Source organism: Osmia lignaria, chromosome 13, assembly GCF_051020975.1.
Source record: "Osmia lignaria lignaria isolate PbOS001 chromosome 13, iyOsmLign1, whole genome shotgun sequence".
NCBI lineage: Eukaryota > Metazoa > Arthropoda > Insecta > Hymenoptera > Megachilidae > Osmia > Osmia lignaria.
In genome coordinates, this window is record NC_135044.1 from 1311385 (window position 1) to 1339030 (window position 27646).

At 40.4% G+C, this 27646-nt stretch overlaps 1 protein-coding gene across 4 annotated transcripts; it reads right to left on the reverse strand.

Annotated features, from left to right (window-relative positions):
• Window positions 1-617: 617 nt before the first annotated feature.
• LOC117602296 (UNC93-like protein) lies at window positions 618-27555 on the reverse strand. 4 transcript variants are annotated; one of them, XM_034320115.2, is made up of 10 exons: window positions 27399-27555; window positions 26729-27211; window positions 26255-26508; window positions 25756-26187; window positions 25376-25486; window positions 16941-17674; window positions 13943-14162; window positions 3108-3270; window positions 1217-1484; window positions 618-995 (listed from the first exon to the last, which is right to left on the reverse strand). In XM_034320115.2, the coding sequence occupies exons 6-10, from the start codon at window positions 17656-17658 to the stop codon at window positions 676-678; spliced, it is 1689 nt and encodes a 562-aa protein (XP_034176006.1). In that variant the 5' UTR covers window positions 17659-17674; window positions 25376-25486; window positions 25756-26187; window positions 26255-26508; window positions 26729-27211; window positions 27399-27555; the 3' UTR covers window positions 618-675. The 4 variants fall into 4 exon arrangements, with proteins under 4 accessions (XP_034176006.1, XP_034176007.1, XP_034176009.1 ...); XM_034320116.2 differs by having other exon boundaries at window positions 26729-26976; window positions 27047-27484; XM_034320118.2 differs by having other exon boundaries at window positions 25947-26187; window positions 26729-27484.
• Between the last annotated feature and the right edge of the window lie 91 nt (window positions 27556-27646).

Genomic DNA, 27646 nt, shown 5'->3' on the forward strand with positions numbered 1-27646 from the left:
GGTAAAATGGAGGTGTTACCGATGTTGAATTCTTTTCTTAATTTCTTACTCTTTTCGCACTATTCCATCTCCCAAAGCTTCGAATGAAAACGCAGGAGGAGGAGTACGGAGTCGGGACGCGCTTCTAGCACCCTGAAGGCAAGTAATTCGATTAATAATGGAGACTATGAAATCAGATGAAGCTAACACATTAACACGGTGTTTCCGTGACCTATAAATCTGTCACCGGTCCTTTTCCACAAAAGAAAAAAGAAAAGAACAGTTATCTTTGTCAACGTTTCAAAAACAGAAACAGTGCGTTCCCTTGATGAAAATGAAACAGAGAAGAAAGGAAGAGAAAGAACGTTGTATATTCAACGTGGAAAATTGAAAATTAGAAATGTACTTAAACTTTTCAAGTATTATTCGGATACGTGACCCGTCGAACGATTGATGTTCGACAAAATTCTCGGTCAAGATCGTCCTTATGCTTCGAAAAATTGAACGATAATAGACGAACACGTAATTTGCTTGCCAGACGAATATCTCCATTGTTCTTGAACGCATTCGGAGAGCCGATACGTCGCCATGGAAAGCTTACCGTGCTCGTTATTATAGCGAAGCGATAAGGATGAATGAAAAAAAAAAATATGCAAATGGTAAAGAGTCGATCAAGCCCAAACACTGAGCGGTTGTTCAAAGATGAGTGATAATGATATCGTCGTCGATATCGTCCTTTTCATCGTCCGTCTCTTCCACTTGGTTAGCCTCCGCTTGGGCCGCCTTAGGATCCTCCGCGATAGCCTTCAGCCTTTTTTGTTTACGCCTGTGCAACAGCTCGACTATGATGTAGCCGATCGTGCCGATAAGTAACACCGTTAACATCACGTACAGCTTCATACGAGCGCACAGGTGGGTACTGTAAGCGTACGCTATCACGAAACCGGCACTCTCCCATAATCTGTAGTTCGAGAACGCGGCTTCCTTGTTACGCCTGAACAGTGTACCGTAGAGACCTGCGAACGATAATGGATGAATTAGATCCTTAAATAGAGATGACTGGAGCTCATTGAAAATTGAGGATGTTACATGGTGTCTTTTGGAGTGGAGTTAGCATTGATGGCGAGGATGCGATACCACAGGTTCCATTGTTCATCTTTCAGGAACGACGTTTTATGGAATTTTCACTGGCGATATTAGAGGTGTTGCAACGAAAAATATTGTATCCTGTACTCACCGTTAACTTGTGTTTGCCATACGGCATCACCGACTCCCCACAATCCGGAAACCGTGTAGAAAACGTAAGGGTTTTCAGGGTTCGGCTTCCAGTGGAGTAGCACGACGACAAGGCTAACGTGGACGATGGCACCTAGCACCATAAGCGGCTGTCTGCCGACGAATTTCATCAGAGAGCCAAAGAGCAGGGAACAGGCGGCGTTCACGACACCGAAACAGATCATTACGTAGCCTACTTTGTGCACGCCTAATGCACACGAGATGTACGCCTGAAACAGACAAAATAAACGGTTAATAAATATAATAGAAAGGGATCTGTTCCTTAGATATGGTTATCTATCTTTAGTTGCAGTCTTCAGAAATGAATCATACCGACTCAGCAACGATCGAATGAAGTAATTAATTGAACTCTGAAAAAAAAGAACATTCTTTTGAGAAGAAATTTCACTAACGCAGAGAAGAGACCGCAAGGATGCGTTCAACATGGCTGGCGCGCTTTCATTTATCCAGCTATGTATGTGTAAGCATGCGATGCACATGCAACCATAGAAAGAAGAAGAAGCTGAAGAAGAAGAAGAGGGAAAAAAGAAGAAATACTGGTTCACGAGAATCCAGGTATGGAAGTGGTATCAGGGAATTGCTGCAAGAATAAGATTCTGGGCTATTTATAACATGCTGGACCAGCTGATTCAATGGAAGTTAGCCGTCCCAGAGGATCCTGATGTCTTTCAACAGCATTTATTTGGCCAATTACTTTATTCCCTGGCCAATCGGTTCGCTCGTTTCGTCATGGAACTGGTTTACAACAAGCTCACCTTCCAAACTGTATCATTCTTCTTTTTCTTCTTCGACATACGCAATCGATTTTATGTTATACAACTTATAATTTGAACCAGGGGAATTGGAAATAAAATTTTAGAGGTAACAGTTATAGCAATCAATTGTTAAGTTAGGCTTTCCTCAGCTTCTCCTCAGGTGCTCCTCAAAACAAAAGGCAAATGATAAGTGATTCAAAGTGTACACAATATGAAATAAATAAAAAATGTTAGTTTGATTCGCAAGATCTATTTTGTAGGAGGCGATGAAATGTAAGTTTGAACAAAGGCGTCTGTTAACCACAGGGCGGAACTTATAATGGGTATATGGATGGTCTTTAGTAATTCAACGCTTTAAAAGGCAAAGGATGCGTGCCTCGATATTTCAGCATATCTGTGATCAGCTGCATGTATTTCCGGAGAACAATTGCACGACCTCGCATGGCCGTTACGCATCAGGAAGCTGCCGTTCTGTATCCGGTTTGTATCCGGCTGATCCTGGCCAGTTCTTTTTTCTACTTTATCTGATGATGATGATCATTAACGATTTCAGGATATACAGATTGATTATTGCGCTCTTCTTCCCACGCGAAATCCTCCCGTTCTTGGTGATAAGCTTTCAGAATATTTAACAGTACGATTTTACAATCGATTCAACGTGAATTTTACTTACAAGTGCAATGTCAATTAGCGTTTTTAATTACTCAGTAATTATAATTTCAAATGTTTCATTAATTCGACCTAATCCGAAGATTCATTCGCAAATGGATAATCGTTTGTTGGTAATCGATGCTTTATCGAATCAAGTTTCCACTGACAACAAGCTCATTCATTTTCCGGCGAACGTGGGCGAGTTATTCGAATCTCATTGCTGCTCGTTGCTCGATTGTTCTGTCTGGCAACTTGTAAATTATTGCTTCCACCAGTTAAATCATTGCCTTGCTCGAAATTCTTTTACACGAAACGAACGTACATCCTCCTTATTTTTTTAAATGAAAATTTACCAAATAATTGTTGTATACTTGGATTTTCCTGTCCTAACGGAAACCGAACAATGATGTAATTTGTATAACTCACTTGTGTAAAGTCTGCTCCGATGAACGCCTGTTCCATTCCTATCCATACTGTGATCGGTATGAGAAGTTGCTGATACGGTTTCTTCAGCTGATAAGCAGTTGCAGAAAGCAACTGTATACCACTCAGTTCTTGACTATCAACCTTTCGTTGCTTCTCACCATACCTGGAACATAGACAAGAAATTGGTTAATTTCAAATAATTCAGTTTAGCAGCTTTGCATTAAACCGGTAGCAGAAGCTTGGCATTATTGTAAATTGCCAGGTTTTGCCATAATTGCAGGATTAAATGCAGAATAATTACCGCAATACTTCTGCAATACCAAGTCACGTAACATCGTTTCAACACTTTCAAATTCAGAAAATGAAACTTTAGTCTTGAATTGAATAAAAATAAACAAAATTTATTTAATTAATCTTAATGATTCTAGTATTTAAAAATAAATAAAGAAACGGGTAAGTGAAAAATTCTTCAGTGTTATCGACTCAACGACGGTACTTATCCTAATAGACTCGTTCTACTTGTTTCCTATGCTAAATAAGCAATCTCTAAAGCTTCTCATATTAAGTAAGGAAAAATCTTTTGATGAACCTACGTTGATATAGATTATTATTTTTCTGTTCAAAATTTACTTTGCCTCTTGCAAAACTGAGGAATTACCGTATTTGAACTTGGAATTTGTTAGAAACTCGTACCTGTTATATTACGATATGTTATTTCGACAACAGTCATGCCGATTAAACACTTCGGACCAATCAGATAGCTGCACTTTTCTAATAGGTCGCGCTCCGCCAATCACAGGGCGCGTTACTTCAGCCCCAGGTAAATGGGCCAGATGCATCTGATAAAGCCACTTGCATCGCGCGGAGGCCAGTCAGTCTGCTCTTGGACTTCGAAGGAGCAGGGCTGTTTTTTTTTTTTTTTTTTTTTTTTTTACGATTCGTTTTGCAAATTTTTGCTTTATGATCGCGTCGCCAAGGAATGAATTAATTATACAGGATGCAGCAAACGGATCTACGTTATTAACTTCTTAACGTATTAATAGTTATATACACTGGGCAAATAAATAACTTCACAAATGTCGAAAAGAATTTTTCTCTTCTTTCACCAATAACAATAGTTTTTCTAATTCGTAGAGATAGGTGTATAAGAAATGTCCGTAAACCTAGTGTTAAACCTTGGAGCGTTGATACGCTCGCGATTCAAAGTATGCGTTATTGTGAAATGTTGACAGCGGCTCGGTGAAGTAGAACGGCTACAGATTGATTAGCAAGTTGCTTGGAAAATATTTTTCACCAGCAAAGTGTTGTAATACGCGAAGTCAACGATCCAAGTATTTCCTGTCTGTTCGATGAGTTCGATTCGACCACATTTTGCTCGCGGTATTGCACAACGATTTTATTAAAATCAGTGTAGATCGCATAATTAAAATTACACGCTTCCTCGTTCGCGGATCGTCACGTTTCCTCGTTGATAAGCGTATCAAAGAAGAGGCGAATAAACACGTGGAAGATGTCCAGGTTTCTTAACGAGAGAAATAATCTTTCCTTGAAAATTCCTCACGATGGTTTCGTATATATATACATATATGTACGCGTTTCACGATGAAGGTTGGACGCGTTCGTTATACCCTCGGCGAAAAACCGGTTCAACCATTCTTTACTTTATTTCCTCTTTTTTCCCCAGCATTTTATTCATCGAAAGAAAATTTCGAGCCGGCTAAACTGGCGGGATGATATCTCGAGCGGGGACAATTTTTCTTGTTTCCCAGGGAAACCTTGCCACCGGTTATCCAGCCAGCGAAGGTCAATAATTTTGTGAAAGATCGCGGAAATCCTTTTGCTCGCTCGTGTCTGGTGAACAGACTCCTCGTAAAAGAACGGAGCCGAGTTCAACAGAATCCGGTAAATTATCCCGAGCTAAATTTAGCCAACGAGCACTTGAATACGATCTACCCGGAGGGCTTGAAGGATCGACTGGCGAGGAACGACCGAGAGGCAAGGTTTTTAAATGCTCGAAGGGCTCCCGCCATTCGCTCTTCCGTCGTCAAATAAATCTTTTAATGATAGCATTGAACCAAAGACTTGTATGGAATTCTAGATGCTCATTGTTTCACTTTCTAAGGCTAAGCACCGTTCGCTAAGCTTCTCGAGTTCGCTGGAAATGATTAATGATGGTACAATTGATTCGCTGAAGAATAGGTACGATACCGAGCATGGTAGGTTTCTAATTTTTTTGAGTAATTAGAAATTATGGAAACTTGAGTATTAGAACATTAGAATTTGAGAAACACAAAGGCATGAAATCTCTTCGTTAATCAACGTTTACGTTTACAGACACTCGAAAATCAAGCTAAATATTGCCTCATTTTATTCATCGATAATCTCCTAAAGAAAAGTCTTGTTGACAATAGATTGTAAGCCGAATCGAACATCAAATATTATTCGATCTGAACGATGATCAGTGTCAACGTACGAGCAAATCTTGCACGTGAACATTCGAACTAGAATGTGTCAGATTGTAAACATTAAACAAGCTAATCCAGATACATAATTCAAGAATGTCTGACTCATAGTACGGTACTGCACGATCTCCTACTTCGTTACAAGAACAAACAAAATATAATGGACAGCCTCTGAATAATCGTAAATATACTACCAGCTGAAATAAGGTATCATTCGTGAACCGTTAATGTATGCATTAAAAGCAGAAGCTATTGCTTTCTGTCCGATCCAAGGACGAGCACGATTCATTTGCCAACACTTGCATTTCTCACTACAAAATTATTTGATTTTATAAAACGCGCGCCCGTCAAACAGTTCATAATACTCCTGGTAAATATCTGAATACCTAATTATAGAAGATGACTAATTAGATCGATCGATAACAGCGTAAAAACCCTCTACGTAAATATTTCCTGTGTTCTTCGACGAATTTAGTTCATTGTCTTTGATAAAGGAATTGATTACAGGATATAATTAGAATGTAAATAGAAGTAATTAAAAGTTTCGTTAAAAACAGTCTAACTAAATGGGGACGTATGTAAGTGACTGATAAATACCAACTTCCCACTTCAAACTTCTTTAGGCGTTACCTACGAATACAAGGTTATCGATAGCAAAAATGGCTGTTATATTCGTTTGTCTATTTTGCATCGTTATCGCGTTTCAATCGCAGTTTCACGATGTTTCATTCGATTCATGAAAGAGACGCGATATCGTAATTGCACATTGCGAATGCAGATAAAATACGGTCCAAGTCGATACTCGGCATTCCATTGTTCGAACTATGTTTAATATTTCTAGTCATACAGGAAGTAAGGAGTAAAAGAAATGTCTATAAGTAACGAGTTCAACTTGAAACAGAAACAATGAAAGTTCAGCCATTTGAATTCATTAATATTAATACACAAGTTACAATCGCCGTTTGTGTTCTAAGATTCTTTCATTTTCTTTTCATTCAATTTATTAGGAACTTTAGAAATCTCTGGAATTATAATTTACTACACATGGAAATCAATGATACCCGTCCGCGGAGTCGGCGACGCACGGTACTTAGCTTTTTCTTCATCCCGGCAACGCTTTTACTTTCATAAATAGCTCTCCGCGAGTAATAACGCGTGGAAAATAAAAATGAAATAAAAGAGAGAGAAACTCCAGCATCGTTAAACTCCATTACAACGTCATCCTCGATAGCGTTTGCAACAATGCGGCAAGGTCGACGAGAATGGTTTTATCTGGAAAGGAAGGAGAACAAGAAGCGAAGTGATAGAGGTGCACGGCGATCTATCAGAGCGAGTTTCGCGGAGAATTTTCTCACCGTCCCGGCTCGTCGTCTTTCAGCATGTTGTTTCAGCATGCAACAGACCTGCATTCTGAACCGTTATAAACACGCAGGTCGATGCAAAAACGGCTACAACGATAAAGTCGAGAACTTGCGATACGATACGACACGATACGATATACTTGGATCCGGCTCTTACGTAATAACAATGCTACTACCTCGAATCACAGAGTAGCATTACTTGAATGGTGCAAGTAGAATAAACGAATTCCTCTAGATCAGAGGTGGGCCATTGTTTTAGCTCGGGGGCCATTTTGTGGAAGCGGAGGTTAGCGAAGGGATTCATCAGTTAACTTTGCATTTCAGAAAGGTATAAATTGTACCATAAAAATCAATAAATATAAATTAAATAAAATAGTGGCAGTGTTATTCAATTTATTTAAATACGAGAATCTTCGGTCGCGCATGGGAAAGAAATCTTGGTTCAAGGTGGATTTTTCTGATTGCTTGGCGGGCCACAAAAAAACCCCTGGGATCCATGGGAGAATGACAATACAAGTGCTCCATATCATAGAACTATCAAATGGCACACGTGAAACATAACTGGATACTGTTTCACACGTGCGTAACAAACGATATAGTTGACGAGTAAGCAAACGACGAGTAGCAAAAATATGGATCAATTTTTTCGCGTCAATGGTTATTGATACCAAATATCGACAATGGTACACTATAAAAAAACTTGGCGAACCATTGCGCGTTTACCAGGGGAGATATCATAATTGCATCGGACAGCATACGAGAATCTTGAAAGTGAAATTAAAAACATATCCATATGCAATCGGCGTAATAACATAGTTAACCACCGTGTAAAAAAGTATCGATGACACGGTTCGAAGAGACAAATTTATTCCTCGGTAATTGCACGACCGCTCGTTCGGAACCGTTCGGAATAGATTAGCAATTACGGAAAATCAAAGCATTGATTGCGAATTAATTGTTCCGCGAAATGAAAACGATACGTGGTACTAGGTTGCACTGTTTCAATTAAATAATCCAACTCGTCTGATATTCTGCCGGTGAATCAACGATGAATCGGATGTTCATCGAAGCGCAGTACGTACGCCGGAAATCGAAAGTACGTCAAGTGTTCTTACACCTTTCTCTCGTTTACAACGTCCTTAGCGAAGCGTACAAAGGCTCGATCGATTAGCTTCTTTGTCCCGAAATTCTTTGTAAAATTTCCTGCACTGCATTTGTTGAAAATTGAATATTTCACGAAACTTTGTGGAACAACGATGTATCATGACATAGGAAAAGGACAATTTGACTAACTGCTCAGATATTATGCGTTACGATCGTAAAGCTGACTACAATCATCAACACGAGTCACATATCCGAACGATTCTATGAATGAAAAGCGGATTCGCGGTATTACACTCTGTGTAACAGTCCCGGCTTTACGTAACTCGTAAAACATCGCGAAGTTTGTGTTCTAATGAAATATGATTGTATTCCTTCCCGGTGAAATACGATTGTAAATATTTATGTCACGGTGTAAAATACAAAACTTCTGCGTTAACTTTATTTATTCGAACCATTGAACCTTCGGTTCGTTCCACAACCTACGAGCGTGTTTGAGAAATTTAAATAACAAATGATATAATTAAAGAGAAAAAAAAAAAATGTATTGTACGTCTGTTAATTGTGGTTCTTAGAAAGATCTCAATAATTGATGAATTATCGATAAGTTAATTATAATTACTATTCTCGTGAAACCATTACTGACACTTAAAATAATAATAGTCAATCATGTATCATAAGTTTCTCATTGTTTGATCCTAATTAAAGAAGAAAAAAAAAAGGAATGTGTGTAACGCGCCCCTGATCAATTTCTATTTTCCAGCAAATTCAAAATATGGATGAATCATCGGATATGATTTATTCGGTGTCAACTGTTTCTGCAAGTTGTGCCGTATTAACATAATATAAGAAAACACGTGAAAAATTTTACAAAAGCATCTGGTATCTTTATTTATACATAGATAATAGTAATAGTAAGCTTACTTATCTTAGTACGTAACGGGAACTCTGTACTATGGCTAGTTGGTAAGTCAGCTCGTTCTCCACTATTATATAAGAAAATTAACTCGAGAAATTACTCGAAGAATACTGTTACTTAAAAAAAAAAAGAAAGAAAAAAAACACAAAAGGAGAGAGAGAAACAGAATCGTATCGAGAGTAGCTGGAACAACACGAACCGTGGGAATCGAGATCTCATTATCCCTTCATTTTTTTATATCGACACGTTAGATGACGGTAAATCAGCGTGGAGATTAGGTGATAGAAGTGTCGTCAGTATATTCAGTATTTACGCCGTCTATCAGTTCGATCTAATAAAATGGAAGGCCAAACGCATTAATTATCAATGAAGCAGTGGATGTATGCAAATGGATGCGCTAGTATGCATAAAGGAACGGTTACAATAGAAAATCACCATTCTCATGTTGCGAGCTATTAATATTTTTAGTAACAGTATATCATTAAACGTTGCCAACGTCCGGATAAGAGATCCAATGTCCTTGGAACGGTAATATGTACTGTTATAGAAGGCAGAAAATAATGTTATCGTTGCTTGTTAAACGAATCATTCGAATGCAAATGACGATAAGACCGATCGTAGAAAAATTTTCTACGCCTTTCGATATACAAGGAGGGTTTCGAGTGTGATTAGACCGTGCGTCGCCGACCTTCCGGACGGATTCTCGATTCCTGATTCCAAGGATCCTAAAGTCTCTATTTCGCCTCGCAAATCTCAAAGCGAAAATTTCAAACTGATTCAAATTTACGAGAACCTTCAGTGACAAGTTAAATTTCCTTAGAACGGTAATAGGTGTTATAAAAGTCAGAAAAATTGAAATACGAATGACGATAAGACCGATCGCAGAAAAATTTTCTACGGCTTTCGAGTGTGATTAGACCGTGCGTCGCCGACCTTCCGGACGGATTCTTGATCCCTGATTGCAAGGATTCTTAAAGTCTCTATTTCGCCTCGCAAATCTCAAAGCGAAAATTTTGAACTGATTCGAATTTACGAGAACCTTCAGTGACAGGTTAAATTTATCATACGATCCGATCAGTGTCCGAAGATATTCGTTTAAGCTGAATCATTGGCGCCACGGTATTTAAAAAACGAATGTCAAATAAATAACGGTATCCGTACATAATTGGATACATTGGACAAGGTGATTGGAATTCGAACAACTTGTTCGGTAGCAAAGAGAATGAAATGCAACGATGCTGTTTAATATTCTCGCGGATATCTTTTGTGCTAGCGGTCGGATCGTTTTCTCTGTTGTCCCGTTCCTTTCGAAGCAAGTATGTCCGACGAAAGGAACGTAAGGCTCATGAATATCTATGTTTCGATTACTGTTATTCCAACATTGTCATTGGCGAGCTGATTAGTCCGATGATTATTAATGAACGCGTTTCGAAGAATTCCAAGTTCGATATCGAGTTTACTCCGATTGCAAATCGTTCGAAAATACTTTCCAATCGTCCTCTATTTCTTTTACGGTGAAATTTTTCTTTGCGTAACCAAAAAATACCGCGTGCTTTCTTTTTCTTCTTACGAAGAAGGAAAACGAGTACTCCTGTCGTTTCAACCGTACAAGGTACGAAGCGAACGTGTTAACTGATAAATATGTACTTATGGTAAGAATTATATTCTCTCATTTATTCCTCGATGCATATTCCTTTCGCGATTACTCTGTATGACTTCGATCGCACCGGTTTTTCCATTTTTTTTCTTCGACATCGCGAAGAACGCGATCTCGTACAAAGTAATTACATTCGAAGCGAAGAAAATTGAAGAGTGATTCACGATCGAATCAAAGTCCGCTTCGTTAACAAACAGAATCAGCCTTTGTTTTCAAAGCAGTTGCAAAGAGAAACGATCGTTAATGAATTTATAATTCTATAAGATTATATAGGAGATGAATTTCGATCGAAATTAGTTTGATAAATCGCGTGTTTCTCTACTGAAAATCGGTGCGATGCGGAGGCGCGCGTCCAAGTGCGGAGACTTGAATGCCGGCAACGGGCAGAAATTTATCGAGTTTTAATAAGTACAAATTGCAGCCGTACGTTGCATAACCGCTTTGCTTCGATGCATCCACCGTCGGATGTACGCTATTTTGTAATCATGAGCAGAGCAATGTTTATAGCGATTCTGAATGGTAGAAGGGGAGGGGATGTTGCACGGATCTCGCGCGATACACGCTTATTAACCTACTCGTTTCGTAATACTTCTGGAAAAAAACAATACTGTCTTTTGTTTTTCTTACTCTTCCGTTATGCGGGTGAATATTGAAGAAACAATCCGTCGTGATAAAAGGCGAATTAATTTTGAATAACATCGATAAATTAATCGATGCATAAGCACTATTTTTATATTTGACACGACGAAAGAGAAAGAGCCTTTCGAAACACCGATGGTGTTTCGGGGCTGACACGATATTCGATTTAGCAGCCGAAAAGGTAAAAAAAGGCAAAAAGAGAAAAAAGAATGTGCTGATCAAATAAAGGATCCTCGAAGAGGATGCGTACACCGAGATGCTTTTTTCGTCGACATCTGCCCATCCAAAGGATACGTATAATTTATTTGACCATGAATTAAACTTCCACGAGGCAAGTACACGGTCAGAGTCATCCATCAAACCGAAACTCTTCCCTTTTTTTTTTTTTATTACACTCGTGTCGGATACAGAACCCATCTCAGATGCGAACGTCGATTTCGTCGAAATACAAATATCTTTCGAGTCATTTTTTCTCGTATCCTTATCTAGACAGATTTGTAATGTTTTTTTTTCTTTTATTCGCGGAATCGCGCGTTTCCCACGCGAATCCGTGGCAACTGAAAACGGTTTTGACATTGATTTCTTGCGTGCCCGGCTTCGTTAACCTACATCGTGTTTAGAAATCAACAATTCGAGACGCTTCCTTTTTCACCGATTCCACTACTTTCTTGACGATCAATCGTTTCCCTTGGAAACGTAACACTTCTTCCACGAATATGCAAAATGTTATGCGCGATAACGTAACGTTTTATTTCTTTGTTCAACGAACGAAAACGATTCTCCGTGACTCGACGTTTCCATCATTTCTGCGTTACGATAGATAAAATAAAATTTTCTTTCCTTTATTCTCGTATACGGAACGGGTGTTACATATTCCATCGTGGTACAACCGTCTAACACCGATACGTGATTATTTCAAAATTATTTCAAACTAAAGACGAAACGGATAAATTAAGAATCCATTTGCGTGATTTCGCGAAACTTCAAGAAGCTCGTAAACTTGATTTTTCGTTCGTAAACCAGGTACAATGAACGAACGTAACTGGGACAGTTAATTTGATTCAAGGTTCTACATAAATTAATAATCACCGCTCAATGTCGTTATTGATCGAACGAATGACGTTGTTGAAATTACGTAGGACGGCCTTTCTGTTTGCGTGAAGAAGGAACCTTCCTCGAAAAATACTCAACCGCAGATTTATCGAGCCGTTCGAGTGACGAAAAATGAAAGACTACTAATGCGGGAACGAGTCTGGCCGAGTGGAAATAAAAAAAATGTTAAGATTGTCAGTCATTGGTGTCATCGGTACACACGTGTGCCAGCTGACTCAAAGTGTAAACAAACGTAAAAAGATAATTAAGGAAAAAATATAAATTTCATGATTTCGTGCGTGTAGCTCGTTGACAGACATGAAGATGTCACATTTGCAAACAAACCGATAAAAATCTGTTTTTCAAATAACTGCCTCGTTTACGTCGATTCAGGGACAACTTTTATTTATTTTTCTAACGTTTCTAACATTTTTATCCGATTCACTGTTAATGTCTATGAGGGTGGCGTTTAATTAGAAATATTTCTATTAGCTATTTGCAAATTATGGATGATTAATAAAATTATCTAAAATTTAATAAACTATATTTTGTCTGCAAATCCAACCAACTAACCGAACAGGAATTTTCTGATTATTTTCATCTCACGTGAACATCCTCTGGTTTTGGCTAGCTGAAAACACGAGACGACGGTTTCTAATAACGGAAACGGAAAAATACAGAGTTTCACCGGTCGTTTCACTAATTGTCCATCTCCAGTCGACTCACCATTTATTTAACTAACTTTCAAGGTGTATAGCTTCTTCCAGAAGCATCGAGTGTTTTCTTAACAATAAATAAAAGAATAAGCCTTCCTCAAGACAGCTGACTCGTCGATATTAAATATTGATGTTAAAACGAAGCAAATTCCCTTCTTTTTCTTTTTCTCTCTTAAACTCGTCTTCCGTTCGAAATTTTGGTACCGCTCAAAATATACCCCGCAGGTCTTTCGATGATAAATTGTAAATATTTAGAAAGCGACTGTTGAATACTCCGCGACAGCAATTTCTATTCGTTCGAATGGTTAATTAAATTACGCAACCCGTGTTCCCGATTACAGTCATTTTGACGAGGAGGAAATCAGAGAAAAAAAAAGATGCATGCAACATCGAATTACAAAGTTGTATGGGGAAGGGCGGGAATAACAAGGAATGCCTGCATCGTATAATAAATTCCAATTATAAAGAAAAGAAAGTGAGAAACATTGATTTATTGCTGCTCGGCTAGACGATAATTCCGCGAATTTCTGAATCGATTAAACCGTACAATAAATCTATCATTTAAAAATCAAAGAGTGGAAAGAGGAATACTTTAATCAACCGAGCCTTGAACGATCAATTACAAAGTTATCTTTTCCGCAAGAAATTTCTACACATATTCCATCATTAATCTAACGCTATCTATCGAATGCTTAATCGTAGCAACCTTTACGGAAAGAGACTCGTAAGTCAAAGTCATTTAACTCGGTATAATTGATCGCAATTTTTTCACGGCTGTTATCCTTGCGCAAGGAATTTCTTCTTCTGTAAATCGTCTTTCGTGCTGACGCACGCAGTCGAATAGTGTTAAATTTAAATGAATCTTTATTAATTTATTTGAAGACTCACCTGGAGAGAGGATCGACGAACAGAGCGACGATTATCACCGCGATGATCACACAGGTTAGATAGATCGCCGAAATTTCGTAGATCTCGGATTCAGGAGGACGTTCCAAGGTATCGTGGCCTCCGTTCCCGACGACGCAGAAATCAGCACCGCATAGTTTGATCTTGTCCGAATTAGTGGTGCTGTTCCCTTTCCCGCTACCGAATTCTCCCTCGCTGAGTACTTTGAATAAGAAAATGAAAGGAAACTTTGATTAAGAATATCGTCGAGTGATCTGAAAGCGAAGAACGATTCTTCGACAATGATCGCTGGCGAAGGTGCGCTTCGTTCAGCTAATCGAAATAATAAACAGCTGTTCGTTTGTTTAGGTATAAGTGCTGACGTAGAACTTGTCAGATAACCACTATCACCGTTAATAACTTAACGGCCACCGTAAATTAAAAGGAGTAATTAATGTCGGTTCGGTGAAGATCTTATTTGTTAAAAATGAATGGTTAGAAGGCTTTGTCTTTTCAGGAGTTAATTGCTTTTCAGTGCTGTCGTGAAAAGAATCTAGTCGGTCTACTTAGCCAGACAATCGTCGGACTAAACATTATACAATAGACTCATCGATGACGCATACCGAACATTTCCATTGAAATTACTTTGTCTAATGAATTGTTAATACGGTGCCGAACGGTTATCTGCCAGCGACTTAGGAACGTGCGAAAAGTGACCACTCGGAAATTGTTTACAGTGTAAACCGATGGATGTTTTCAAACTTCATTAAAATAATTATAAATAATTTTCGATACAGTGTAAATCGATTGACCAACAGGCATTGAATTTGAACAAGTGTGTTTTCTTAGTCATTTTTACAAGGAATTCATAGAACGTTGGATCAGCAATTTATTTCAATGAAATTTCAAGACTCGTTATTATAAACACCTAAGGTAATTATAATAGATCTTGATTATTTTACATTTATATAGTTAATCCAGATCTTAAGATATTCTGATAATGATACTTATTGAAACAGACTTGTTTTTGCATGATACCGCGATAACAAGCATTCTATGCAATTTCTTCTCAACGCGATGCAAGTTCTTGCTGGTAAGGAATGCATAGACTTTCAAACATTCCTACTTTCATTTATATTACGACAAAGATTATGTATTTGTCATTGTAAATCTTATGAGCAATAAATCTACGATGTAATAGGGAAGCATGAATTCAGAAAATTTTAATAATAGACTGAAGAAAAAATAAAATAAAATAATTAGAAATGTAATGGTTCCAATTAAAAAGTTTCTCTCGACAATTCAAGCAAAAAGAATATAATCGTGGATAGGCTCTCTCTTTTTCCATTTCGGATTGTTCGCGAACGATCTCGTTTCTCGAATATGCAAATGCCCTGCTAAAGTGGCGATTACACGACACCAGCACGAAACGTATCGACATTCTGGAATTCACATTGGCCAATCGGTGTACAAGCGGTCATCGGACGGTAAACGACAGGAACTTTCACCGAAGCGTCGTTGATAATATCATACTATGTTTACAATGTCTCCCACCATCGTTTCCGATTGTCCGCGAGTCCTACTTATCGGTGTATAACATATTCAACTGTTACGCGAACGAGAATATCCTGGAACGCGATTTTCTTCCCTACAGATTTCTAGTCCAAAGAGTAACTTGAACCGTGAAAAGTGTTCGTCCATTCAAAGATGGCAATTTTGACACGGCGTGTACCCAATTATACCTAAGAAAGCATCGTTTACTTAGCCCCGAGTTGATAATTACGTTATTGCCGAGTTGTAATTAGATGTACTAACAGTCAATGAGAAGATAATTTCGAAGAACGGTTCAATGATCCGTTAACCTTGCAGAAATATTACGCGCCGACTATTTGAGGCTCGGTTACCTAATATCCCGAAAATCATCTTACTATAATTTTCTATAAATTGCTATAAAATTCCGAGGATTTCGATGGAAAGGTTTCCTTGACCGAAACGTATCCTCCGGCAAGGTTGGTCCAGGCGGTCGCGTTCGCAGGCGCAGGCGCGGGCGCATGCGCAGTCGGCAGGCGGCGACCGGAAGAGCGCCGGCGCCAGAGGAAGCCTCGATCGGTTCGAGCGCGGACCGGTCGAACGGTTCGAATCGTAGAAAACGGTTAAAAGCTGCGCTATTACCGTGTGGTATCGGAGAATGCGTACGAGGTGGTACGGAAACCGACTACCACAGGTTTATACCGGATAAATCTTGTTTCTTGCCGCGTGCGAAGCGTTCCCCGTCGCCGTTACTCCTACTCGCTGCCGAGTATCTCGTCGCGTGTCAAAGCGAGACCCGTTCGAAACTCCTGTCCACGGAGGTGATACGCGCCGCGTACGGCTGTTTCTCCTTCTCTCTGGCCAGGGAAAGGACCGAATGTTTGGCCCGACTGTCTGACCTACCACGTGTCGTTACCGCTAAGCGCCGAGTAATGTCGCAACGCTTGTTTACGAACCGTGTGCAAACGACCGACAACGAGAACTTCCTCTACTGTCGATTATTAAAGGGACCTATGGCAACATTTTTCTTCATTTTTTTTTTATGAGAAGGGTCATCGATGACTTTCGTGACCATAACGCGAGAAGGATGAAATGTAAGAAGGACACTAGTGTTTTGTCACTTCGACTAATCGGATATCGTGTAGGGCAATCGATATAGAGGATTTAAGGAAAGACGAAGAGATTGCCAAATTGAAGCGACATTGACCCGATTCTCGTGTCCTAGAAATCTTGGTATCCTCAGAATTGAGATTCTCCGACTAGATGGGTCGGGCATTTGCATTTTAAATGGCTATTAGTAAGGGACCCGTGGACACATGTTTTAGGATCTTAAATTGATTTACGATTCAAGCGTAGGTCCTGTTTTTTTTCATTTCTCAAGGATGATATATGGATTGGAGAAAATGTTGAGCATTTAACGGCGAATATTTTGTCGAGGATAACGGTAGTATTAATCAAATTCAGTACTTACCGAGCGAAGAGATGAGATTCCCCCAAAGTTCAGCCGTCTGCCAGGCCAAGAAGAAGAAGCCGAAGAACCTGACGACGATGGCGTCAACGGGTTGGTCGGTTAGTTTCGCGTATACACCGCCGACCTGAGTGAGGTAGGTTGCCTTAGCCGCCCACATGGGCGCAGCGCCAAGGCCGAGGAGCACCCCGGCTGGTACCAAGGTGTAAAACTTGGGATAGAACTGGGAGGCAATGTACGGTGCGTAACACAACATCGACACACATAGGGTCCATTTCACGGTGAGCCTCTTGATAACGAACGTGGGTACGAAGATGCATGATAGCACCAATGCCGCGTATATGGCCGACAGGGATACCGTACCCAAACCGTCACTAGCGTTTATAGAGGACTGAAGATTCGCTGTTCCCTGAAACGCAGTGAACTGAACCATAAACGCGATGGACACGGTCCCAATGTTCTTTAAAATACGCCATTTCTCGCTACGGGACAGCTTGAACTTTCTCGATTGAGTGTCGTCGTCGGTGGACGATAATTGAGGTGGTTTATGCGGTTCCGGTGGTATACCGTCCGTACCATCGTCCTTGTAACCCTCGTTTCTGTAACCGACACCACTCACGGTTACCGTGTACACCGTTTCATCGCCACCGCCGCCTCCACCATCGCCACCTCCGCCACCTCCGCCGACACTTCTGGTACCGTCGTGTTGCGATGCTACCATTCTACGTGGCTGCTACCTGAAACAAGATCACGTCCCTACGATTATCCATTGTTCACCGCTAAGGTTTACCCTTCCTACAATTTTCTGCATACAGAGAAACGGGCTTTTAATTTAAATACAGTTAACTCTTCTTTTCATTCATTAGCTTCTAATTACGAGCTAATAATTATGAGGAGTACGTAAGGTGTTAAATGGGTGATTTATAACGGGCCCTTCATTGGTATGAAGAAGCGTGTAAGCAGCTCGTCACGAATCGCTCGTTTAAAGGGAAAATCCTTTCTTTTTTTTTTTCCTCTCTATTCGCTTGGAAAGGCCTTATTGAAACGTTCGCGAAGCACGTTCCAGTTGCGCTTGTAAATTCGTTTGTCGTCGATGTAATCGATGGGAATGCGTGACCGGGCCGCACAATGCTGTGACACGTGTCGTACGGCGTGCATCGCAATTAACCGGCGCTCGCAATACCTTCACCTCGTTCGCTTAACTCTTTCTGTCCCCTCCCCATCGGGTTTCCACTCCCGATCCGAATCTTGATTTCATTGGCAACCTTTCTCAAACTACTTTCTTCCGCGACCGCTCTGCGTTTCTCGTTAAAACGCGAAAACCTCCAGAATCAATTTCACCCATAGCTTTTCATTAACCCTTTCGATCCGACGAATTGAACCGCGCGAATCGCAGGATGAAGAAACACATTATGCAAAATGTATATTTAAAAGCGATAAAATCGCGGCAATTATAAGAGAATAAATAAACCTTGGTTCCGTTGCATCGCTCATCAAGATCGAAGAAGAACGCGCGCAGAAGGCTATCGTTTCGAATAAACACGAAGAGGAACGATCGTTTTCACGCGCAAAGACGTCGCGCGTTCTCTTTTGTGGCAACGAAGTAAATCGCGGCGCGAGCCTTCTGTTTTTGTTCAACAAAAGGCAAATCCGTGGAAAAGCGAGACAAAAAGACATAACTAATCTTTTTGTTGCATAACAAGAGTACCGCCGTACCAAGCGACCGCTCGATACGAGAATTCTTCGTTTCGTCCTTCGAGGAAACATGTTCTAAAGAGAAAACACGTGAGAATTGTTTGCCGTTCGTTTCGCCGATTTTGCGCAAAGTATGTCCAGCAATTTGATCATCCCTTAGATTCTATGTTTTCTGATAACTCAGGGTGTTTATGCAAATTCGAATCTTTCAAAATCTGCTGAACATAAACGAAGAAACGAGAGGAGTATGTGAAACGGTTCGTCTCCTGGCGTTTGAACGCTGTTCAAACAGAAAAATTGACAGGTTCGTTGACGGTATAGATATACGTAATTAAGCATCGTTCGACGTGGCAAATGTGCGTAACACAGAATTCAAACTTTTACATCGGTAGCACAGAAACACGGTTTAAACGACCCTGACTTACTTGAACACGATTCGGCCACCAAAGTGTTTGTACCACGAGCAGAATACCACCCTAACCAGTTCCCAAGCAACCTTCAACTCTGCTTTAACCGCGAATCTCGTTCTATCGTTTCTCCTCTTCTTGCAAACAAATCGAATATCAACCAATTCCTACTATTTGCCTATCATAGATAAATAACAGCCAACAATGAGAGTGATAAGGAAAGAATCAAATGATAATTTAGTATCCGACGTTTGGAAAAGCAAAAGATCAGTATGGCGTTAATCCCCGGATTGCATAATTCTTTGTTTGATCTTCGTTCCAGGAATTTCCATAAAAATCCCGTTTAAACGAATTCCCAGAAATCGCGATAGGAGTAGCTAATTTCCGTATTTCAATTTTTGATCATTATACCTGGGAGTGGGAAACCAATCGATGATAATTATTGCTCGTAAAACGATCCTTGCCAAGCGTTCGATTACATTACGCATGCAACAAAGAGTTTATCAACTTAACGAATCGACTTGAAACACCGATACGCGATCAAATTATCAAAGCCAGCTGCGTAAATTGACGATTTTTCGTTCAGTCAAATTATTTTTTCTACGTGAAATATAAATGTTCGGTAATTGCAAGTAAATATATGCCCACCTGGCGATATTAAAGAATTACACAGTGGTACCTCGGTATACGACTTCTGTTTGGTATATAAATTTTTCTGTGAATTTTGCGTCATTTGTTTAAATAGTGGTTAAATTAGTTTAAAATAATATCAATAGGAGTTTTTTTTACATGAGAACGGATTAATCATTTTTACATTACTTCTTACGGGAAAGGTAGACTAGGCGGCTACTTAGGGCCCCCATAAGACGATTTTACGTCTAAGAATGCAAGAAGAGTTTACTTGAATATTAATTAGTTATACAAGCTTTGATGTTAATCTTATCAATTTTATTTAAGGTACTTTATGTGAAGGGGCCCTTTTTCGGAGCTCGCCTCGGATTCCCGAAATCTCAGGGCCGGCCCTGTTTGGTATACGTCCAAACATCAGGAAAGGATTAAGGTCGCATACCGAGGTACCGCTGTATTTTAATAATTCGAATGATCGAAAACGAAGGTTACAGTTCCGCGTCATCGTTCGTCACTCTGTTGTTTGATTCTTTAAAAACGCTTTATCGTCGCGATGACCGGAAACGAAAATTCCATCTTACATCATTTCGAATGACGTAGAGCTGTTTCAAAATACTTTCACGTCGAACGCGCGATAATACATGATTTAAACAAAAAATGTATAAAAAAAGGGTGCTATTCTTTATGAAATATTCAGTAGTGATTTCAATAGTGAGACTAATAAATGACTAGTTCGTCGAAGGATACGGAATAACAGGTGAGAAAACAAAATGATCTGCGATAAGGAAACTAAGACACTCGACTAGAAATTGGTCGATTATACAAATCGAAATAGGCTCACGATTAAATCAGGATTTCCCAGGAAAAATGGTAAGCTTCCACATTTTCGCTCTTCCTCCTAGGCGTTTCCGAGGAGAATGAGTGAAAATAAAGATTTTGAGAATTCTTCCTTCCTCTATATCGCCATTTTCTTTAAGGAAATTAGGAAATCCTGATTAAATCGCGAGTGGACAGTTTCTCTATCAAGTACTTTGTACTTAGAGTCGCCTTGCCCGGAACAACCTTTCTTCGACGAAGGCTACATCGTTTTTCTCTCGATTCTTGTTCACTTGTCGCCGGAAAAAAAGCTCATGTTCCTCGATACACGAAGCTTACCTTGATTTTTAAACGTCAACCTTTCTCATTCTCGCCATCTTTCACGGAGGCAGTCGTGCAAACTAAAGGTGGTGCGAGTAGTACTCGTAATCTACAAGCCGAACTGAACTCGCTTCGATTGTTCCGGGCCGAGTCGAGCGCTTGAATTTGCCGAATTACTCGAAATCGGCGAACTGTTTGAAATAAAAGCGAGCTACTCGAATATTCGAACCGTCGCAAAACTTCGATTTAATTAAAGATGAAATTTTCAGCTCGAATATTCGAGTAGCTCGCTTTTCTTTCAAACGGTTCGTCGATTTCGAGTAATTCGGCAAATTCAAACGCTCGACTCGGCTCGATCGACCGATCATTGTTCGACTCGAAATTCGAGTACTTGAATATTCAAGCCGTCGCAAAACTTCGATTTACTTGAAGATGAAATTTTAGCTCGCTTTTATTTCAAACGGTTCGTCGATTTCGAGTAATTCGGCAAATTCAAGCGTTCGACTCGGCTCGACCTACCGATCATTGTTCGACTCAAAAATCGAGTACTCGCACACCTTTGACGCAAACGCACGTAGAGAAAATATAATGAATTGATGAAGGAACGTTCACGCGGCGGCGAATTTCCAACGCGTCGACAGACTGTTTTCGAAAATCGCTTCTTTTGTTTTGCAATCGTACGTGGTCACCCGTATGCGCCATTGTAAATACGGATAAATGCTGACCCGAATGATGCAACGTTTTCCAGCTGCGTTTTCTGTTATTCTTGCGTTCGAACAATATAACTTACGCTCGAAACCTTTGCCAGGATAAGAGCGCAAGAATAACCGGCGATAAAGCTGGAAAAATCGGTACCCGGCTATCTCGAACGATGTTGTAAATTTCGAAATAGCCAAAGTGTCAAGGAACGTGTATCAGGGATTTCCAAATTACCCGAAATAATTAAGGAAAATTAAAGAAATACATAAACATTGGCTGAGTAATATTAAAGATAAAATCCTAAGAAACGAAGTTAAAATTAACTCGGTACGAAAATATCGTCGAATTCTTCAATCTTATCCAGGAAGAACTTGGTGATGGAATAAATTTCAAAAAATTTATACGTCAAAAGAACGGTTCTTATCTGTATAGCATTCCGTGTACCACATTCCTGAAGGCACATGTAAGTGTCCGAACGTTTTGTAAGGAATAAAAATATCTGTAATTTCGTATGCAAAATTCGAAAAGTCTTCGACTATCACGAATTTCTTGTATTCCATGTTAGACTTGCGAAGTTGATTCATTCGTGACTGAAACGTGAAAGAGTCATCGGCAAATATTCGCGTCCCCTCGCGAATGAAATTCGCAAACCGAAAGAGTCACTTTGGAACGAAGAAATTTTCTATCTTCTATTTCAGATATTGATTTTTAAAAAGGACGAAACATTGCAAGATGATGCAAGGAACGGATAAAAGGCTGGTTTATCAGGCACGTGGATCGAGGATCGATGGAAAATTCATCGTGGAAGGCGAAAAGGCCGTCGCGAGTTGCCGAGAGTTCTCGGCTGAGGAATCTGTCACTCGCAGCATTCGCGGCACACCTTGCCATAGACAGCCAGCAACGTGTATACGTCGGATTAGAAAGTCCTCGTGGAACGATCGACTCGCAAATGCTTCAATCGTTTCACAACGAAATGCTCCGAGGCGTAAATGTACCCCGTCTTACTATGCAGCCTTAACTCTACGCGCCTCCGCCACAGATGAGATTAGCAATCTCCTTATTTTACTCGAAATTTTCGGCAAATAAAATTTCATTGAAATCAGACCCCAGTATCGACGATTGGAAATTCCAAAAGCATCGCGAATTCGTTTCACCTCGATTTTACTTTTACTTTCTTACATAAGGTTCGGTATCGTCCGCGGTTCACAGAGGGATTTTCTTCCCCCAAAAGACACGGAAATCATTTCGAAGGGGTTAACCAGCGATATTGAAATTCTTACGAAATGAAACTTATTTACATATCGAATTTGATCCCACGGCTAGTATCCAGAGGTCTGGTGTTACGGTCTCTCTTGTAATGCAACGACGATCATCTTTCGATGAAAGTCGCGTTACAAAAACCGCAATTGATTTCGACAGAAGCACGCGTGCTCATGCATTATTGAAATTCGATCGCGTACAAGTATTCCTGGAAGCTTCGAGAATCTATTTTTTTCTTTCTTTTTCACCTGATCGAATCGACCTCCAAAGGTGGCTCGATCGAGCCTCTTAGCAGGTTCGTCCCGGTCGTGTGGCGCGTGCAAAGCGCGATTTTTATGCCTACCTCGTAAATACGTTTGTACGAGCATTGAGTTTTCCTTTTATTGCCCGCGAAATGCCTTTTTTGCTAAAGCCACTCGAACGAGACGCTAGTGTAAACACCGAAATTCCAATTAATTTCTATGCACCGTCATAATGAATTCAACCCTTCCTACGTTATCCAGTCCAAAGTTTTAATCCTTCTAAAGTACCCTAAATAAAATTTATAAAATTAACATTAAAACTTGTATAACTAATTCAGATTTGCATTTACATCAATTAAGATGCAAAATCTTATGGTGGCCCTGTACCTTGGAGGGCCCCAGACGGCCGCCTAGAGTACCTAGGCCCAAGGCCGTCTCTGCCTTCGTCAGATCATTTAAAAGGCAATTTTTAATTTAGAAATTCTTAGGTAAACCTTGAAATATCGCCTGGCCAATAAGTAGTATTATTTTCGCAGCAGTTTATAGAGCTTCTTCCTTGTTTCCTCAACTGGCGGTAAGTAAACAGAGTTCGTGTGGAAATTTTCATTATCTTACACGATTTCGCCTTTAGATACAGGAATAAAATTCATACCTAAGCTAGATAGGTTCAAGATTATTCTAAACTAGGCAGACTTTGGCTTTGTCAAACGTTTTATCGTTTCTTTCCTATCTATTTCGTTCGGTTCGATCGAACGATAGCGATAAAGAATGGACTTTTTAGTCCCTTTGAAAAATCAGTGATAAAATCACGGTCTGTGATAATAAATCGATGCAGCTGGGACCGTAAAGACCGCAGAAATGTGAATAGGATCACGATTGACCGAGAAAACTTCGTTCGAAGGTTAAAATTGCCCCCATCATCTGAATAAGGATTAAGGCAGTTAGAACCGTAACGTTGCTCGGTTACATTCCTCGATTCTGTGTCATTTCGAAGTAATTAAACGCTCTACATATTTGGATTTCTACGAGCGAGGGAGTATGAACGAAATGATAGAGACAGAGGGTGAAATGTCGATCAATTGTTACGGTTGTGGCAACGATTCCGTGCGAACGATCGAACACGTGTATTCTCGTGCCATTTCATCGGCTCGGGCCTCGTCTAACTACTTTTACACCTTTCTTTGTTCTAAAGCATGCACGGTCATAGGAAATGCAAAGTAGAGCCCGGGGCTATAGCTTCCCTTAGGCTAATTTAACTAATTATTTTTGAATTTCAAGTACATTTCAAGTGTTTTTACTTTCCTACGACCATTGTAAAGTAATTTATGCTCATAGAAACACAGGTAGAATAATGTAGGTATCAGTTTTGTTTTTCATTTCCTATTCACGTAACTTGATTCATCCTGCGATTACCGTTTTCTACGACCACTTTCCAACGTCTTTGAACTTGGAATTTGTAATCTTTATAATTTCTACTATGAAATCTAAAGTAAACGAACAGCTACGAAATATAGCAAAGATAAAATGTGAAGGTTGTTCGTTTTTAGTTATCGAGCAGGTAAAGTCTCCGATTGTTCAGCAACGTTGGACGGTTCAATTTCAATGAACCTCGAGGACGTAAGCGAGCAAACCGGATGTTCGTTCGAAAGTCGCGAATACTCGAAGAATTTCAACGTGGTTCGCGTACGTTTTTAGGTCTCGGGTGTTCCTCGCATTACCGACGGCAGGATCGTCGATTTTCACGCGGGAATATTCGCATGTGCGATTTTCTTATCTCCACCGTTCCGTTACTTCTCGAATATTCGTATCGTTCGAGAACGGTGTCGCTACCTTGCGCGAGCGGCTATCGAGCCGAGGGAAAACGGAAAGATTTCGATGAAAACTCGCTGGCTGTGTTACCGTTATCCCCGGCTCGAATTCGACGATCAAAAAATCGCGCGATACATCGGCGATAAAACGAGAGTGCCGGTTCGACGCAACCCGCCAGGCTAATCAAGCCGGGAGCTTTGAATTTCCCTTTGCTACCAGATCACCTCCGTTTGTCGCGCGCTCGCCTATAGTTATATATCGGTGCGACGATTTCACGTTACACTTTCTGCATTTGCCAGGCCACTATTTTCGTTGCGTATCCGATTTCTCGCATCAGCTTTTTCCACGCTTACCATCGCTTACCGCGCGGAATACCGATACACCTGATAACTTCAAATAAATGAGGTCGCAGAGTGATAAATATTAAGTAACTGTACACAAGCAGCTTTGGCCGACGATACGTTTGGCAAACGATCGGGGAAACAAAAATGGAAACACAGACGTACCTGGTCGTCTATCTTGCATACTAGTTTCGGTTCAAATGAAAGAAAACAAAACTTACGTCTTAACGGTTCGATCCTTTCTCAGAGTCCAGCTGATCAATTCCGTTTCCAATGATTTTCAACTTTCTGCCAATTTCTTCGTCTACGCGGTTTCAACACTCTTCTTCCTTCTAATAGCGATTCGACGTTAGTTGAATATCGTGAAAGAGAGTGAGAGAGAAAAATGAAAAAATTAAAATGGAAAGACGGCTTCGATCGGTTACTTCGAGCACACTCCGCGTTTCCGTGAGATTTAAAGACGAATTGAATAAATCGTGTAGAATTTCAGCACGACCACGAGCGCGACAACGAGCACGGTACGTTGTTTACGAAAATGAAAAGTCGAAAATGTTGAAGCTACATCCGAACTGTTCGGGGGTTCGGAGACAACTGAGCCTACCGGCGGACTTTGGAATCGGTGAGCGGTATGCGTTCGGTTCGCCGACTCGACTTCTCGGCTTCTCGGCTTCGAAGCAAGTCTCTGCTGTTTGCTCGTTGTTGTTTTCTCTGTCCTCTATCTCTCTCTCTCTCTTTGTATCGATACACGGCACACGGTACACGGTACACGCGCGTTCCACCTTCGCGACTAACTCGCTTCTGTTCCTCCTGTTCTCCTTCTGCTCCTTTTGTTCCTTCGGCCCATGGATTTTCTGTATCGCTGGCCGCGCCTAGCCGCACGCGGATCCACCGCAAACCCGCTTCCATCCGCGCTCGTGACACGCACGTGCGTGTCTCGCGCGACTTTTTTTCCTCCTGCCGAACCGATACACGAAATGGTACGCGATGATAATCCAATTTGTTTCCCAGCCACGTGGCACGATACGTCGGGATCCTACAATATTTAACGTGCCATTTAATAAGCAAAATTTCAAGTTGTTCAAATATCCTGTTCTATTTACCGTGTCCCTCCTTCGTAACCGTCCCTTGTCTTGTTGACGAATCTTTCCGATAGCTCGAAGGACGTAACAGGACTTCTATCGAATACAGTAAACACAGAGGATAGGAACGATGCAGGTATCGCTGTTTGTTGCAGGATGATCCATGATTTGTAAATATTAATCACACCGCAAGTTAATGATCCGATGCTTGATGAGTAATGGTCGGGGTAGTATGATAATTTGCTGAAGATGTTCCGTTCGATGTTTCAATACACCTAGAAAGAATATGCAAAATTAGTGCATTTTAATGATTAAGCGTCGGTGTTTAAAAAGTAAAGTAAAATCTGATAAATTCTACCTTACTAGTTATGTTAAATCTCAATGGTTCACCGATCGTATGATTAAAAGCAATCTTAGATGATATAATGAGCTACTTAACGCATGCACCTGAATACATTAAAGATTCCAGACAACAGATCGCACGATTATACATACATATATGCACTCTGATACGTTTCTTCGATCGTCGTTCGATCGGTACGGGTGTTTTTAAGGCTCCGAATCGTTCGTCCAACCCCCGGCATCGTTCGAATTTTATGGTTTCTGACCTGAAAAATCCTGTTACGGGACAACTTTCTCAATGCACGACCTTGTCCTTTTCCCATATCGGAAAAACCCTCTTCTCTCTTCGTTGGGATCGTATTAACGTGGTTGTTTCTTGATAGCGTGTGTCGAACCAGAGGCTGAAAATCATTTTATTTTCCGTTAAACGATGCGATAAGGATGTTGTACGTTATAATGAAATCCAAAGACCGTATGTTAAGTTAAATCCTTGGAGTATCCCTGAGGGAGCTACGGATGCCACCGGTGTTTTTCCATTGCACAATCGTTAACAGAATCTAGCGACGTTGATTCTAGGATCCTTGTATGCGGAGGATCTCGTAGGGATACCTTGAAGACAACCACACCTGCGCGTATCTGGGTGAGAACAGAAAGAGATGATTATTGTATCGATGAGGACGCGGCGCGATGATTGCAAAATTGTTTGATTTGTGTAGAATAGAAATTTGTCTGAAATTTCCACCAAGTAGGCCATGGCTCTGGGGGCCGATCGGTAGATTATGACATCGATACATTTTACGTAACAACTGTGAACGAAAAATACCTAAGCTGGGTTAACATTCAGGATGCACCACCGAATCGATCAGATTATTCACGCCCAAAGTCATTTACACGTTCGAGGTATCTTGTAGAAAGAACAAAGAATGCTCGATGAGGAGGATGAAAATTTCCATTATTCCTTTCTCCAACGTAATCGGTGTCGTTATTTAAAAGGATTCGGGACAAGGTGGCTTTTTAAAGCTGCCATTCGTTTGGGATGAACAAACAACTCCGTCTTTAACAAATGTTTGT

What these genes read in the sequence shown, in the direction of transcription:
- LOC117602296 (XM_034320115.2), bottom strand. Translation starts at nt 17,658, where the DNA reads ATGGTAGCATCGCAACACGACGGTACCAGAAGTGTCGGCGGAGGTGGC. An exon ending in GAATCTCATCTCTTCGCTCG is followed by an intron (nt 14,163 to 16,940) that starts GTAAGTACTGAA and finishes TCTTATTCAAAG; the next exon opens with TACTCAGCGAGGGAGAATTC. An exon ending in TCGGAGCAGACTTTACACAA is followed by an intron (nt 1,485 to 3,107) that starts GTGAGTTATACA and finishes TGTCTGTTTCAG; the next exon opens with GCGTACATCTCGTGTGCATT.